This window comes from Nanorana parkeri, unplaced genomic scaffold, assembly GCF_000935625.1.
Source record: "Nanorana parkeri isolate BGI_ZX_2015 unplaced genomic scaffold, ASM93562v1 scaffold2139, whole genome shotgun sequence".
Lineage (NCBI taxonomy): Eukaryota > Metazoa > Chordata > Amphibia > Anura > Dicroglossidae > Nanorana > Nanorana parkeri.
Window position 1 is genome coordinate 51,571 of NW_017308407.1, and position 17,503 is coordinate 69,073.

The 17,503-nt window shown below is 42.1% G+C and overlaps 1 protein-coding gene across 3 annotated transcripts in view; it reads left to right on the forward strand.

Moving 5' to 3' along the window:
* KLHL5 (kelch like family member 5) overlaps window positions 1–17,503 on the forward strand; it is a 52,840-nt gene that overhangs the window by 23,143 nt on the left and 12,194 nt on the right. For all 3 annotated transcript variants that reach the window (XM_018572808.1, XM_018572809.1, XM_018572810.1), the window contains 4 exons: window positions 372–568; window positions 9,165–9,377; window positions 15,279–15,465; window positions 16,383–16,607. In XM_018572808.1, the coding sequence (XP_018428310.1) occupies window positions 372–568; window positions 9,165–9,377; window positions 15,279–15,465; window positions 16,383–16,607 (822 nt within the window). The remainder of the gene's footprint in view (window positions 1–371; window positions 569–9,164; window positions 9,378–15,278; window positions 15,466–16,382; window positions 16,608–17,503) is intronic.

Sequence of the window (17,503 nt, forward strand, 5' to 3'; positions counted from 1 at the left end):
GCCTCTTCTGCTGCCCCGTGTCCCCGCTGCTCCCCCTATTTCCCCCTTTTTGCCAGCAGTAGAAAGCGGGCGTTCTGGTAAAATCCTGAAATCCTGGACCTGTTAGAAATCTGGACCCGCACCAGCATCAAGTCTCCCATCCAGTGGCATAAGCCCGCTTGCTTTTGCAATTTGAAATTGTTGCAGTCCAATCACCTGGGGAGAAAGACTGACTATATGATTCCTCCTGTCTGCAGCAGACTGATGATGTGCTCTGTGCCTAGGCAAAGTCACTTGGCTGGTTTTTGTGTTGGTGTTGGGCTGGTGATAAAGTACATGGCTAAACTAAACTGCTCTTAGCTTTAATTTAATGGCAGTGTTTCTCCTGGCAGGTCGTCTGGAATTAAAAGAAGAGAACATAGAATGTCTACTATCCTCAGCTTGCCTTCTACAACTCTCAGAGGTAGTCGAAGCTTGCTGTAAGTTTCTGATGAAGCAGCTCCACCCTTCCAACTGCCTGGGCATACGCTCCTTTGCTGATGCACAAGGATGCACCGATTTGCACAAAGTCGCCCACAATTACACAATGGTGAGAACTTCCAAATGTCCTAACTGCGATACACCCATGTGCTGGAGAACAGCTGACAACTGTCTCTTATTAAGAGTTGTAGACCTATAAAGACAAGATGTTACAATTCTTCCTACCATCCGGCAATACACTTAATGTCCTGGCACATGCATGCTACAAAGAACAGTTGCACACTAGATATTATGATGGCTTTTTCAGGTGTTACAGTGACCTTTCTATCTTGTATGGGTGACTGTCCAGTTACCATGCTCTAATCTCACTGCTGCATTCATCATTTCCAATATGTCCATAATTCACAGCAGGTAGTATGTAATGCCATATTGTCCAGGGTTAGCTGTGTGTAAATGGGGTGTTGTTAAGCTGACACTAAACTCAGGAGTTGGATCTTAAAAATGCATTCAAGTACCTTTAAAGTGACATTAAACCCTCAGATTTTTAAACCTAAAACAATACTGTAATGTGTGCCTTACTGTAATCCATGGTTGCTTCCCTTCTCTTTGCTGCTCTTCCTTTTAAATCTGGGCAGAACTTCTGTTTTGCAGCAGACTGCCTTGTCTCTGGAATGGATACATGGTGTCTGTGTGTACGTTTGCAACCTGAGCCAGCACTACAGGAAGAGGCAGTCAGCTGCAAAGGGAAGTTCTCCCGAAGCAGGAGAAGACATGAGGATTTAAAAGGAAGAGCAGCAAAGAGAGGGGAAACAACCATGGATTACAGTAAGGCACACATTACAGTATTGGTTTATGTTAAAAAATCTGAGGGTTTAATGTCACTTTAATAACAAAAATGTATCTTATTTGTATATCATCACGGGAGTGAGCTTGGAGTGGTGGTTACTTTACAACACACACAGGGACCATGGGGAACAAAAGTAGCCTCCCTCCAGAAGGAAGGACAGTGTCAGTGCCAATTCAGAGATGGTTTGAGGATCTACAGCCGAGTGATACACAAATAAGTTACATTTTTGTTATTAGTTAACTTTCCTGAATGCATTTTGAAGATTTAACTTGCTGCGAACAACATCTTCCTTCCAGTCATTTCCAACAGTCCCTCCAGGGCTTGTGCTGCTCTCTCATCCATCGCCGACTCCCATTTCTTCCTGTGTCCCACGGAGTCTGTCCTCCGTGCACGCACCCAGCTTGCGTTTATTCACTTACACTGTGTCACTCCTCCTCTCCATTAACCCCTTCGTGACGGGAGACGTACAGTGTACGTCTTGTCACTTTGTGCCTATATGACTGGCCACGCACACTGTACGTGACGAGTTATAATCAAGTACGCATGCGCCCGCACACATCTTCCTGCTGCACGGCTGTTTGGGAAGCTGTGTTCTGCAGCTGGGAGCGAGCAGACGCATGTAAATTACATATTTGGCCACATTTTTTACGTTTTTTAAATGTTGGGGCATGTATCTACTGCTAGCAAGCAGTAGATGCATGTAAAAAAAATGGAGACTAACACCTCTTTAAGCCTTGCACAACTCTGCACAACAACTGCCAGATAGTACAGTCTTGCCTTGCAGGAAAAGGGACCTGGGACCATTTTGTCTCTGCTACTTTTACCCCGCCCTGTGACTGGATAGTAAAATGAGAAGCAGCATACTGATGAGCTCATCGATGTCACTCTGCTCCCTGCACCTCTCAACATGCTTCTTCCATATCAGCACAGCTGATGATTTGCCCCCTCTCAGCTCTTGTAGTCGCTGCACAGCAGAGAACAGATACCAAGTCAAATTCTAGTACTTGTCCTCTTTGTATATTAGAAAATACAGTAAACGACGTATTAGTGATTGCAATAATTTGTGCCATTTATACTTGCTTTGCCAGTCCTCTTTATCTGCATATTCCTTTCTTCCAGTTATTTTCCATCTATTAGCTGTTATTACTATGTACATTATATAGCCAGCACATTATGAGAGCGCAGGAGACAAAAGGCGGTTTAAAAAGTAATAAGCTGTTGAGATGAAATTCTTCCCCCAGGTCTGTTTTCATATTGTTTTAGCTGGTGTACAGAAAGGGAATTTTAGTAATGAGTTATATGAGCATGCAAGTTGGAAATCTTGTAACTCTGCTGCATTAATGTTCATGTTTCTATGGGAACCATAATGTGCTTCTCAAATGTATATCTTATAGCTGCTTCTCAGCCCGTGACATTCATGTGTATTATTTAAAGAAAAAAACCAAAAACTTGATAATTATAGATGGCAATGTAGTTGCCTTGCTCATTCTGCCACCAACTGTAATTTGGGAGATATTTATAGGTCCAGTGAAGTTATTCATTCCTGCGTTCTGCATCTCGACGTGGATTTCATTGTGGGTAGTTATTTACTATTTATTGTAGCTCTATTTTACATGATGTGTGCCTCTCTTAAATATCATCAATTCGTTCAACACTTCACTGATTTGATTATTTTTCTTTATGAACATTCCATGCTCTGAATAAATGGGGGGAATTTATCAATACTGGAGCAGGCAAAATCTGGAGCAGCTGTGCATGGCAACCAATCAGCTTCTCTCTTCAGTTAATATTTAAAAATGAAAGGGAGAAGCTGATTGGGTACTTAGCACAGCTGCTCCAAATTTTGTCTGCTCCAGTTTTTATTCCCTTCATTGAGGTTAAATAAACATCTCTTATTAGGTAGATCCGTCTGATAGTTCTGTGACTATAAGTAAAAAGATCAGAACAATAAAGTAAATCAAGATCGACTCCAAGTCAAGTGCATAACACCCAAAACTTGTTTTGCCAGTGAATATCCAGAAATTAGTCAATAACCTTAAAGGAGAACTATGAGGTGAGTGATTTTTCCACTCATCCTCATAGTTAGAGCCGACGTGTGACAAAGAAGCTGTCATAGGTCGGCTCTATCGATCGGGAAGTGAGCAGAAACATGCCGCCGATCCGCTCACTTCCCAGATTGTCTCCCTGCAGTGAGCGGTGACTGTCAGTCACCATTCCCCGCAGGGATTCCCCCCTCGATTCTCCTGCGCTGAGTGGAACGAACGGGGAAGGGGCGGGCATTGCTGGTCCTGCCTCTACATAGGCAGAGCCAGCTATCACTCACCCAGCTGGGTGGATCTTGATCCAGCTGCGGCGCTCTCGGTATATCACGGGCAATAGCCCGCAATATACTGAGTTTTGGGTCACGGAAGGAGGTTAGTGTATGTCCTCCCATGACCCTAAAGAGAACTATGGGGAAAAACACTTACCCCATAATTCTCTTTTTTAAATAATTCCAAGTTTTACAGATCTGTAATTGGGAATGAGTTCTTTCCATTTCTTCAATCTCGAGATCTGAGCGCAGACTTCTCTCAATGGAAATTGGCTGTCTGCATAGTAGTAGTCTGAGATCCTTCGAACAGGGAAACCGAATAACTCACCCCATGTAGATATCACCATACACCTATACAAGCCTTTCTCAAATTTTTGCCAAAGGGGGGAGACTTCTGGTGTAAAAGGAGTGGGGGTGCTGATGAAAGAGGGCTCCGGAAGTAACTTCCCTTGCGCTGCCTGTGTGTTTGTGGAGACGCACACAGCTTACTAGCACACACAAGGGTGGCTCCAAGAAGGGACCCTGCAAGGGAAAGAAGCCCCCTAAAACAGGATATCATGAACCTTGCTCAAGAGACCAGCTGATTGTGCAGGAAGCTAAAACTTTTAAACACCAAGAAGCAGCATCCATTGTAAGTGATGTAATCCGCATTTAACATAGGTTAAAGCATTTTGACTTTAATATCACTTTACATTGAATGGATGCTGGCTGTCATTCAACCCGGAAGGCAAACATTGCTGAGCCATGGGGAAGGACTTTCTGCAGAGAATCTTGCCAGAGAAGAGTTGAGTATTGCCGCAAGAGCTGCTTTTTTTTTTAATTTTCAAACAAATGGGGCAATTTAAATATCTTTTTACCATAAGCTAGAGTTCTGCTTTAACACCTCACCTGAACTCAACACTTGGTAAACCCCTTTTGTTCCATAGTTACCTTCTCTTCCCCAAAAGTATTAGGAGCTTCTGAGTTGGGATCAGTGCCAAAACCATCTGCTCAAATGTCTGTGAAGGTTCTCATTCATGGTATATCTGTAAAAAAATAAGTCAAGGCAACTGGACTTGCTGTATTTTTTTTTGAAGACGTTTCACTGGCCAGCCAACCAGCTTTCTCAATTCAGAATGGCTTGTACAAAAATTCTCTGGTATTAGATATGGTGAATGTTGTTTCAATCCACATAATCTGTTAGTCACAACCAGGTGTTGATTGTATTTGTATAATTGGAGTCTAGGAGGTGTCATTAACCACGAATCCTGTCCTGACCTGACCAGAGGGTTTGGCTCTTTATACGCTGGTGTAGTTGCTGTTTTGTTTCACCGACGTACAATTCTGAGCACTCCTCAGTGTACTGGACTGCGTACACAATGTTGTTCATCTTGTGTTTTGGCGTTGGGTCTTTTGGGTGAACCAGTTGTTGCCTCAGTGTATTGCTGGGTTTAAAGCAGACAAGAATGTGATGCTTTTTCCCTTCTGAGTTTCTCGGACACCCCAGCTAGATATGGGATGACCAAATTCTTCAGTTTGTCTCGCTGGTACTCTTAGCATTCTTTCCTCTTCTTCTTTTCTCTGTTTTGACAAAAGCCCAGTCTACAATGCGGTCTCTCTCACCTCTCTCTCTCTCTCTCTCTCTCTCTCTCTCTCTCTCTCTCTCTCTCTGGGCAGGTTAATAACACCTCCTAGCTCCAATTATGCAAATACTATCAACACCTGGTTGCAATTAACAGATTTTGTGGATTGGAGCGACATTCACCATATTTAATCCCAGAGAATTTTTGTACAAGTCATTCTGAATTGAGAAAGCTGGTTGGATGACCAGTGAAACGTTTTTAAGAAAAATACAGCAAGTCCTATGGCCTTGACTTATTTTTTATAGATACATCTGCTCAAATGATCAGTTTGTATGAATCGTATGGATGCAGGATGAAGAATAAACATACTTGAGGTTAGTATACATACAAAAAAAAAAAAATATTGCATTTCAGTTTTCCGGGTCTACTCCTACAACACTAAGCTATATTTACAGTTTGTCTTTTTCTTTTTACCATTTAACGTTATCAGATTTAGGGAAGCATATAAACAGAAATAGACAGCCAAAAATATTTTGTAGTGGCAGGATTTCTGAGGCGAAGTGTTATAGAAATATGTGTGGAAAGAATTCAGATCATATGGAACACTGTGCTCCTGGCGTACATCTTTCATCCATCTGCTAGAACAGGCTCTGCACAATTGAAGCAATGCCATGGTGAGGAAAACATTGTTCCATTATCAGGGAAGAGCACAGGCAATGGAGAAAGGGATGGAAGAGCCTGTGCTACTGTTTTACACATTTAACTAATGAAATCATTTTAGGAAGTGACTCTTTCTCATTATGAAGTGACTCTTCCCATTTATGGCAGCACAGTGGCTCAATGGTTTAGCACTGGGGATCCCCAGTTCAAATCCCGGCTAGGACACGACCTGCATGGAGTTTGCATGTTCACCTTGTGCTGGCATGGGTTTTCTCTGGGTGCTCTGGTTTCCTCCAAAACTCCAAAGACATGCTGGTATGTTAATTGGCCCCTGTCTAAATTTTCCCTAGTATGTTTTGTGTATGCATGTGAGATAGATAGAGGCCTTAGAGTTTTTAAAGGAGAACTATGAGGTGAGTGAAAATCACTCATCCTCATAGTTCGAGCCGACGTGTGACAATGAAACGGTCTCACGTCAGCTCAATATATCGCGAGCTACAGCTCACGGTATACCATCGTTTGCTCACTTCTCGATCATCTCCCTGCAGATAGTGGTGACTGGCGGTCACGGCTTCCTGCAGGGATTCCCCCCTCTCCGATCCTCCAGTGCTGACTGGAGGAATGGATGAAGAGGGGGTAGGCAAAGCTGGCTCTTCTTTCAAGATAGGCAGAGCCTGATATCACGCACGCAGCTGGGTGTAGTAATGTCGAGATCCGTCTCGGCTGCAGCGGTCTCAGTATACCGTGATCTGTAGCTCGCGATATACTGAGGTTTGGTAGAAACAGGGACACCGGCACTCCAATGTAAGCGTGAAAATAAAGTCTTATTTATTGAAGAACGACATGTCACAAAGATGCATCTTTTTGACATGTCGTTCGTCAATAAATAAGACTTTATTTTCACGCTTACATTGGAGTGTCGGTGTCCCTGTTTCTACTGTTGTATGACGGTTGGCGTCCGTCGATCACCGCAGCATGCATTTGATTTTCCTTGGAGACAAGCGGTCAGGAGTGCGATGGGTTCATGGATCTATACTGAGCTGTGGGTCACTGGAGGAGTTTAGTATACAGGTGAAACTCGAATAATTAGAATATCGCGCAAAGTTAATTTATTTCACTAATGCAACTTAAAAGGTGAAACTAATATATGAGATAGACTCATTACATGCAAAGCGAGATAGTTCAAGCCGTGATTTGTCATAATTGTGATGATTATGGCTTACAGCTCATGAAAACCCCAAATCCACAACCTCAAAAAAGTAGATTATTACATGCAATCAATAAAACAAGGATTGTACATAGAACAATATCGGACCTCTGAAAAGTACAAGCATGCATATGTACTCAGTACTTGGTTTGGGCCCCTTTTGCAGCAATTACTGCCATTACTTTTGCACGATATTCTAATTATTCGAGTTTCACCTGTATGTCCTCCTGTGACCCTTAAGAGAACTATGGGGAAAAAAACACTTACCCCATAATTCTCTTTTAATCATTGATTATCAGACATTTTACTTTAAAAACAGTCTCTTCCTACTTTTAAGCTCCATGTCCAGATGGTGCTGTGGACATTATAGGACTTTTGATGGATTCTGAACATTGAGAAGTCGTCCATTGTTTTATCACATCGTTTGGAGTATTTGGGTCTTCTGTTGGGTGCCCATCAAGGAAAAGTGTTCCTTTCTCAGAACAAAATATTGAAGTTGTGGGATCAAGCTGATGTTTCTTCCTCTTCTGATGCTAGTTTTGGCTGAAAAGTTCTAAAGGCTGCTGTTTGAGTATTTGAACTGATTCTAGTTTGTATGGTGCCTGCCCCTCTGTTTTGGACTGCTTCTGAATGTCCCTACATCTCAGAATTCTTCAGAGCTGTGTCCCTCAATGGACGATAGAGTAAATAGGATTTTGTTCTTAACGTAAAACCGTTTTTCTCGGGGTCCATTGAGGGACAGAGCTCCCTCCACTCATTTCCTTTGATACTGCTTGCTACAACTGGCAGGTGGGAGGGTTTATGTCCTTAAAGTGGCAGGCTTTTCATTTTTTTTTTTCAAATAAAATTGATCTGCACCAGGAAAGGCGCCTCCCTCTGTGTTTACTTTACTGTGCACTATTTCTATTCTTTAAAGCTCAGTTGGCTCTAAAAGTCTCTTTAACATTTTTTTTAAATCTCTTTATAGTCCTATACCCCTACATGTTTTGTGACAAAATTGGCTTGGATTTATTTTTTATATATATATATATATCTTTTTCTCTCGGTGAATGTCCTCCTGCCCTCACACTGCAGAAGTCTGTGGTGGCAGAGCTGAGTAACGGACCACATCCTTCCTCACAAACAGACTTCAGTTGCACAGGAAGGGAGGGAATGTGTCTGACCAGTTCTGTGTGAATTAATGAGAGAGTTTACACAGTGCTTTACACCGTGCACATTCACATCAGTCCCTGACCTCCAAGGAGCTTACAATCTAAGATCCGTATCTCACATTCATTCATATGAGGGCCAATTTAGAGAGGAGCCAATTAACCTACCAGCAGGTTCTTGTAGTGTGGGAGGAAATTGTAGTACCCGGAGGAAACTCTGTTGACTTTGGGACTACACACAGCACAGCTGCTTTAAAAGTGGAAGTGAGAGTTGCTTGTCCACCAAGTGGCTGATTTATAAAGGAGAGCCGATGCCTCTCTCTGCATTTTACAGCCCATTCATAAAATACAGACCCTAGTGTATTGCTGGCAGCGAGAGCTCCATGATTGATGAAAAATCGGTTGGACAGGTTACATGATCAGTCTTTCCTTCCAGCTGTGATGTCATGACGTCCGACTTCTGCTTTTTAAACGAGCCCCTAAGATCTTAATGGCAGTTCGATCGTTAGATGGTGCACTTTGGCTGGCTTGTCCTGCTGACATTACAAAGCACAGTGTTTAGGGATTCCCCACTAATGTATGAATACTTTTACTCACAAACGGTTAGCATTCTGTTGGGACCACTCTAAGTATTTGCAATCATTTTTCAAATACCAGAGATAATGGTTTACTAATGGAGTTGAGAATCTTCAAACAAGAAATTGTGCGGATATTCACAATCATGTAAAGAGCAAGTTTCTGTTGATGTGGAACAGCCATTCATGTGCAGATGAACTAAGTAAACAGGGATGTTTGTATAAGTGAAATGAATATTCATACAATATTTTGTGTGAGGATTTGCAGCGGTCTCAATTTTTGCTGTACAGGTACCATCAAGGAACAGTATTTTACTAATTGATTCTAATGATTTAACCAATAGAGCCCACACGAACCAGACTCATCCATTGATATTGCTTTTTACTGTTTGTAGGAACATTTCATGGAAGTAATACGAAATCAAGAGTTTTTATTATTACCAGCTGCTGAAATTGCTAAGCTTTTAGCAAGTGATGATATGAACATTCCCAATGAAGAAACCATCTTGAATGCCTTGCTCACCTGGGTGCGGCATGATGTAGAACAGAGGAGAAAGGACCTCAGCAAACTTCTGGCCTATATCCGGTTACCCCTATTGGCATCGCAGGTACTATGTTTCCCCTGGTTATCAGCACCTGTATGAAGTTCAGTAACATTCCATATATATCACATATAAAAATGTGTTTGCTTTACACTTCTTGGGCATAGTATGTGTCATTTCACCAAAGTTCCATACTTAGAATTGGAAGCGCAGTCAAACGCACAACCGTCAGAGTTCATTATGTTTGGGTTTAAACTTATTTTTCAATTTTGCATAGAGTAGGAAAGGGTTAAAACTTAATGTACCGAAATTTCGGCCACCAAAACATTTCAGTCGAAAATAGTACTTTGGGCAAAATGCCGATGTAAAAAAAATTTTGGCCGAAAATGCGGTGCATCCTTAGTTTCTCTCCTTCTTGTTGTGTGCTGCTCTGTGTCCCCTCTTACACAAAGCAGCACCCAATGCACTGCTTGGCCTCTTGTGACAGGCAGATCAGGCTGGGGACATTCTGTGGTTAGAGGAGGAAAGATAGTCATATCTCCGCCCCCTCCTCTCTCCCTCCAATCACAGGATGTCTTGAATGCTTTAAAAAAAATCCAAAACATTTTTGTGAATGGAGGATAGTGAAGAGGGGTGGGTGATGTGACCAGAGCGATGTACAGCTCGGGTCCCATCTCTCCCTCGCTTCACTGGCCAGAAGCTGGGTGTTCTGTATTTTGCAGCAGCCCTCCTGCACATACCAATTAGCTTTTTAATGATAATTTACTCATCCAGTGTGAATTATCATTTTGCCCAGAGTGTGGCTTTATGATAGACCTAGAAGCATTGTATGTTAATGAGGGGAAACTTAAGGTGCCCATACACTGTGTGATTATCGCACGATAATCGCGGGAAATCCCGCGATCGTACGATAATCGCAAAGTGTATAGACAAAAGACGTGCGACCGTACAGTAAAAACGGTCGCACGCCTTTTGTCTAAGGAGCATGCTAGAAAACCAGCCGAGAATCGTACGATTTTTGGCTGGTTTTTAGCATGATCGTAAGATCAATCCTGCACGGGCCGGTGTGCGCACGCGCACACTGCCCGTTCAGCATTGCGGTCATCGGAAGCCCGATTGCAGGTACGATCTGCCTGTCCAAGATGGTCAGATCGTATGTTTTTTTAATTACTTTACAACCATCGCAAGACCTATGGCCACCTTTAGTGTCCTTAGTCTTTCTATGATGGCAGCCAGAGTTTCCTGTCACCTGGAATTTTTAGAGAAGCATGCAAAGGCCTACTACAGAGAATCTCAAATTTTACTTTACTTCAAAAAGTTGAAATAAACTTTATTAAAAACCTGCCTTTCCATTTCATTCTGCGGTTTCTGTAATTTTTTTAACACTGTCAAAACGAGTTACGCAATATGGCAACCTGGAGGCGTGCTGTACAGTGGGTGTACGGAATGTCCCTAGAAATGTAAGTTCCTGTTTTTGTGATTGCCTCACTGATTTTCTCTGAAGTCTGAACTAAGATGACAAGTACGTTTTGGGTATTCCCTGCAATAGGAATTTCAATTTTGTGGGATAGTCCCCGAGGCTTGTCTACTAAAGGGTTGCAGACACTGCAGCTTGCCTTATTAGAACACTGAGACTTGCTCAGGCGTTTATAAAAATCACAGAGCCTCACATTTAGGAATCAGTCTGGAAGCGGCATTGTAAAACAGCTATTTCTTAAGAACAGAAAAAGGTAGAATCTGAAACAAAGTTTGTTAACCTATACGCATTGCACAGTAATCACCCAGAGGCATTTTTTTTACTTAACAAAAGTGGAGATCACCTGTGTGTAAGCAAGATGTTTCAAGTGATTGTAGTGTAAATATACATGTATCTGGAAGGTCCAACTTTTGGTGTCAGTATCATGGCATGACCTACACCATGAAGATAACGGAACACCCCAAGCAGCTAAAATCAAGTTAAAGCGATTATTAGGAAGGTTACTTAAAACCATTATTAAGAAATAGACAGCATATGGCACAGCTGTAAATGTACCAAGAACAGTCTATCCACCAAAAGTGACTATGCAAGGATGAGACTAGTGAGGGAGGCCACTAAGAGACTTATGACTGCTCTGAAGAAGTTACACACCTTTTTAGCTGCAATTGGAGAGACTATATATACAACAACTATTGCTGGGTGCATCACCAGTCACAGCTTAATGGGAAAGTGGCAAAAAGGAAGCCACTGTTAATTTGGGCTGCAACAACTAATCGACATAATCGATTATTGAAAAAGTTGTCAACTTTTTCAATCGATTAATCGGCTTCCGATCAGTTGGCCCTGTTCACAGCTCCACACGCTGTGCGCTGCACCTCCTCCCCACCTCACGCTCGCCGCTGCCAGACCCGCATCCACGCTCCACACGCCACACCTCCTTCCAGCCTCACACTTACCGCCCACCCACATCCACGATCGGCGCAGGGAGATGTAGTAAGGAGGAGCAGGTGTGGGGTGATGACAGCCGCCGATAGACATGTCCGATCTCAGAAGCAAGTTGCTGGAAGACAGCTCAGGTAAGCCTGCACTTTTCCACACATGGTGCTCTATAATGTATTGCTGGGATTTGTATTCCTCTATAGCTTATGGTACATTGTGCTGTATATTATACATAGGAATACAAATCCCAGCAATACATTATACACTGTATGTATAATGTATTGCTGGGATTTGTTGTACTCCTATATAGCTGGTGATATTCTGCATTGTGTTGTATAGGGGACTACAAATCCCAGCAATAATACATTATACAGCGCCATGCGGAATTCCACCAGCTATAGAGGAGCACTACAAATCCCAGCAATAATACATTATACAGTGGTGCAATGCTGAATACCACCAGCTACAGAGGACTACAAAACCCAGCAATAGTAGATTATACAGCGCAATGCAGAATGCCACCAGCTATTATGTACTATTGCTGGGATTTGTGGTTATTCTGCATTGCGCTGTATAATGTACGATTGCTGGGTTTTGTAGTCCTCTATAGCCGATGCCATTCTGCATTGAATGCTGTATAATTTTACACTTTCCATTTCACTATATTGCACACCACACTGTCTTTTTTTTCTTTTTTACTTCCACCGCTCCAAGCTTTCTCCTGTGATGGACTACAACCTCAATACAAACTAGTAGTCCCATCACTGGAGCCTTTTTTTTAAACGTTATTTTATTGTTTATCCGATTAACCGATTAATCGAACCTAATAATCGGCTAACTAATCGATTTTGAAAATAATCGTTAGCTGCAGCTCTACTGTTAATTAAAACTCCTATGACATTTTGTCTGCAGTTTGCCAGATGACACTTGGGAGACTTTGAAAGTAGCTAGAAGAAGGTTATGAGGTTGGATGAGACCAAAGCTGTATGACCAAACACTGCAGATCATCATAAACACATCATCATCACCACCATAAAACATGGTGATGGCAGTATCATGCTGTGGGAATGCTGCTCTGCAGAAAGCCCTCAAAGGCTTGTGCAGCAAAATATAGGCAAATACTGGAAGAAAGCAAAAAACATGAGCTTTGGGAAGACAAAAATAACTAGTTACTATGCTCATAAACTCCATCTAGTGGCCATGAAGCAGTACTAGATTACAGTCAACCTGAAAAGAAAATATACCAAGAACATTTGTTTTTACCAGAACGAACATTAACAGAGATTTTCAGGCCGAGTGGCTTTGCGGGAAAAAAAAGACTTAAAGGAGAATTATGAGGTGAGTGAAATACACTCATCCCCATAATTCAAGCCGACCTGTGACACTGAAGCTGTCACACATCGGCTCTATTGATCAGGAACAAGGGGAACTCATACCACCGATCACTAAGTGCCTGGTCCTTTCACTGCAGGGAGCGGTGACTGGCAGTCACCACTCCCTGCAGGGATCCCCGTTCCTCCAGCGCAGAACCAACTGTCAATCAGCCAGCGGGGTGGATTCCGACAATATTGTCGGGATCCGTCCCAGCTGCGGCGCTGCTCTGCAATAGCCCGCTATATGTGCAGTTTTGGGTCACAGGAAGGTATTAATATATGTCTTCCTGTGACTCTGAAGAGAACTATGGCAAAAAAAAGGTTAGGCCATAGTTCTCTTAACATTGTTTATGTCCTAGTTGTGTCATGTCAGAGTCTAGATCAGGGGTAGCCAAACTCCGGCCCTCCAGCTGTGGTGGAACTACAAATCCCATGAGGCATTGCAAGATTCTCGCAGCCACAGACATGATTCCTGGAGAGAGATGCATCTTGTGATTTTGTAGTTTCACCACAGCTGGAGGGCTGGAGTTTGGCTACCTCTGGTCTAGATTGATAGCCAATATTACATAAAAAAAGGCTGTTCATCCACAATCTCCATGCAACCTGACAGAGCTTGAGTAAAGCGGAATGGGGAGCAATTGCTATGTCCAGATGTACAGAGCGGATAGAGTGCTAGCCACACGGTGGCATAGTTGTAATCACTGCCAAAAGTGAGGGGTGTATTATTCTTCAGTCAGATATTTTGTGATTTTATTTATTTTACTTTAATTTTTTTATTGTAATCCATTTGCAGAGGTATGTTTTCACTTCTAAATGAAAAGGTCTATTTCTGTTGATCAGTGTTAAAAAATCCACATAATCCACATAGAACAAATCCACATAGAACACTTGATCAAAGACATGAAAGCCTGTTTTTTTTTCTTACTATTCTTCTCTTTCGGCTGTCTACGGTTGGTCTGTCCCATATTTTCACAGTTTGCTGATTGCCATTGGTGATCTGTCACATAAATGTGCATATGATTGCTTGAATAATGCTAACCAGACTAACCGTGCTTGTTATGTATATATATACATATATATACACACCACACACACACACACACACACACACACACACACACACACACACACACACACGCATTAATCCTGTCCAAGCGATAACTGAATTGAAGATAATGGTATTTAAACTGCATCAGTGCCCAGATATAGATATTACACTATTTACATAATACTTTCAAAAAAAGAGTTTTAAACACTCCATCGGTGACCTCTCTGTGATTTTAACGTAAAGTTACTCCATTTTCAAATATGCTCGAAGATCACAACAAAGACTCTAAAGCTGGGTTAAGTTGGTTTCCAGCAGCTTAGAAACTCCTACTGTGTTTTAATATTAAAAGGTTGGCAGGTTGCTAAGATTCTGGTGCAGCAGTAAGTAATGGGGAAAGGTTTTAATTACAGTATTGTGAAGTTTGAAGAAGACATTACTCCACAATGCTTATAGATACATCGGTGAATGAGGTTTTTAGCGGGTTTTTAAGTGCTTTTGCTGCTTGTTCAGATTATATGATTTTTTTTTTTTAGTGTGAATGATCTGGGCACAGGTTCAGTTTAAGAGTGTATTGTTTAAAAATCCAGATCAATTGAATATTTATATTGGACTATTTATATTTACATGGGCTGGGAGTGATAGGTGTCTGCTTGTAGCCACGGCTGTCAGGCTGTAAAAACCAGTGACCGACTCTGTGGCTGTATGGATCTTTCCACACATCCCATTGTGGACCTGTGTGCAGGCACGGATGTAAGCAGACGCCCGTCACTCCCAGGTGCCTCCCGGCCACATAAACAAATGCCTCCATTCAGGCTGTACTGGCATCTGTGCCTGTGTGAATGAGGCCCGAAGCATAAGTGTTTATTTTCATTTTCTGAGCTACACACATTTATATCTTAAGCTACTGGAATGTTTTATAGAATACAGATGTGTGATGTTTATAGAATAGAAAGCTGTAGAACCCGCTGTTAAAAAAGAAACACAAAATTTTGGTCTACAAAATGCTTGCAACCAGTGGAGGGATAGGGGATCCATGGGCTTCTCAAGGTCTGCAGACAACAGGTTTTGTACAATTCAGACCTCACAGTGGAAGTTTTTGGCAAAACGATAATCAAGCATCTCATTGTTAGTTTCTTGCAGACATGGAGAATAATGCTCTGTTTAGAGATGACATTGAGTGTCAGAAGCTCATTATGGAAGCCATGAAATACCATTTGTTGCCTGAGAGGAGACCAATGCTACAGAGCCCGCGAACAAAGCCCAGAAAGTCAACAGTGGGCATGCTTTTTGCTGTTGGTGGTATGGATGCAACCAAAGGTAATACCCATATTAATCTCTCAACACAGAATAGGTGTTTTTGACTTGTTTATATTATGGACCCCCTAGTACTTCAAGTCAAGTTTAACAGATCATTTATATGGAACATGAACACAATTAAAATCAAATCAATATGTATTATAGCTCTGGTATCCAGCTGCTAAACTCCTGTGGCAAATGGAGAGTGGTCGAACAGCTGGATAGCTAGGGTCCAAAGAGAATGGAAATTTGAACCCTTTTTGGATAACTTTTTTAGCTTTTTTACCTTTTTTTTTAAATCCTTTTGGTTATCTCTTTCATGACCAGAAGTAGAAGAAATGTTTGCGTTGTTGGGGGGGAGAGGGGGGACGACGACGCTGTTCTTAAAAACTAGGTGTTCTAATTTGGTCTTAAGCAGTACAGAGATAATGATTTTCCTAACAAATATTTTTTAGGAATGGTGTGGCTCAAGAAGGGACAGCCATATTCAATTACTGTATATTCACTCTTGTATTATGTAATATCCAGTGTGTTTTGGGTGCCCCCTTCCTCAGAGCCTGTTAAACAAAGTGTGTACTGGACCACAAAAATTGGAGGGATCCCAGGGTACTTGGCATGATCACTGCAGGTGCTGGACAAAGCACCCTTACATACACAGCCTTATGACCATAATTCTTTGAAGCCTAGATGCCCAGCGCAAATATACCAGCTTCAGGTTGCATCAGTTAACGTGACAATAATTCTAACTTGCTCAAATAATGTTTACATTGCTTTTTAAGGAGCTTTATACTCTTTTCACTTAAAGCGCAGAAAGGAGGCATTGATTTACATGTAGATCGTTATGTTTTGACTTTTAGTTGGCCATACTTTTAATGGTCTTATACCAGATGTTAATTACTGATCGCAAATAAACAGATCTGTTTTATTAACTACTATAGGAGCTACAAGCATTGAAAAGTATGATCTGCGTACCAACGTGTGGACCCCTGTAGCCATCATGAATGGACGAAGGCTCCAGTTTGGTGTTGCTGTGTTGGATGACAAACTGTATGTTGTTGGGGGGCGAGATGGACTGAAAACGCTAAACACTGTGGAGTGTTATAACCCCAAAACAAAAACATGGAGTGTTATGCCACCTATGTCTACACATCGGCATGGCCTCGGTAAGTTAGTTTGCCCACTGCCACTCATCTAGTCAGCTAAATGTAAAAAGGAAATGGTGGTTACTGATTTTTTCCAAAGTTAAAAAAAATGATGGGCATAGCCATACAGGTAAATTACAATGATTCAAGAATTGTACCCCATAATGCATTTAATACCTATTTACAAAACTGCATAAATCTAGTGCAGCAGTATGGGAGCTGAGGTCTTTATAGAAGTGAAATAGAGGTTAAAATCAGTGTAGCGGGGTAGGGATCATGTCAGCAGCACTGTGAACATTAGAGATGGTGGGGAGGACACTGAAGTTTAAACAGGAAGGACTGTGCCGGTGGAATTAGGAATGATGGATGTTGGAAAGAAGACACCAAAATGTAATCAGTTTAGTAGAGGGCACTGTGTCACGGTGTCCAAGAACAGTGGAGGCTATATTGTGAACGTGGGAGATGCGGCAGAGCTTTGTTCCCCAAGATTGTGAAAAGAGGAAATGGGTTAGTAGAGCTGAGATTCTCACTGCACCTGAGTCATTGGAGAGGAGACTCATATTTGGCATGGTGCACTAAATAGCACATGTGCAATAATCCCTCACATTTAAAGACTGGCGGCTGAGGGGTCATCGCACATGTGCTGGGCATAGAGGGGTTGTTACATAAGTGCCGAGGAGTGGCTACTGAGGGGTAAATGCACACGTACTGGCAGCTAAGAGAACAATGCAACACAGGCAGAAGAAACGGGGGCTAGGTCCTAAGGGGTTAATGATTATATAATTGGGAAAGGTCACCGAAGGATTAATGTACACACACAGAATATTCATCCCAGAGGGGCTTGATGCACATGCTTTTAAATGAAATTGCATATAATGCAGTCAGATCGCTGGGTGGTTAACGAGTTGGAGGGGGGG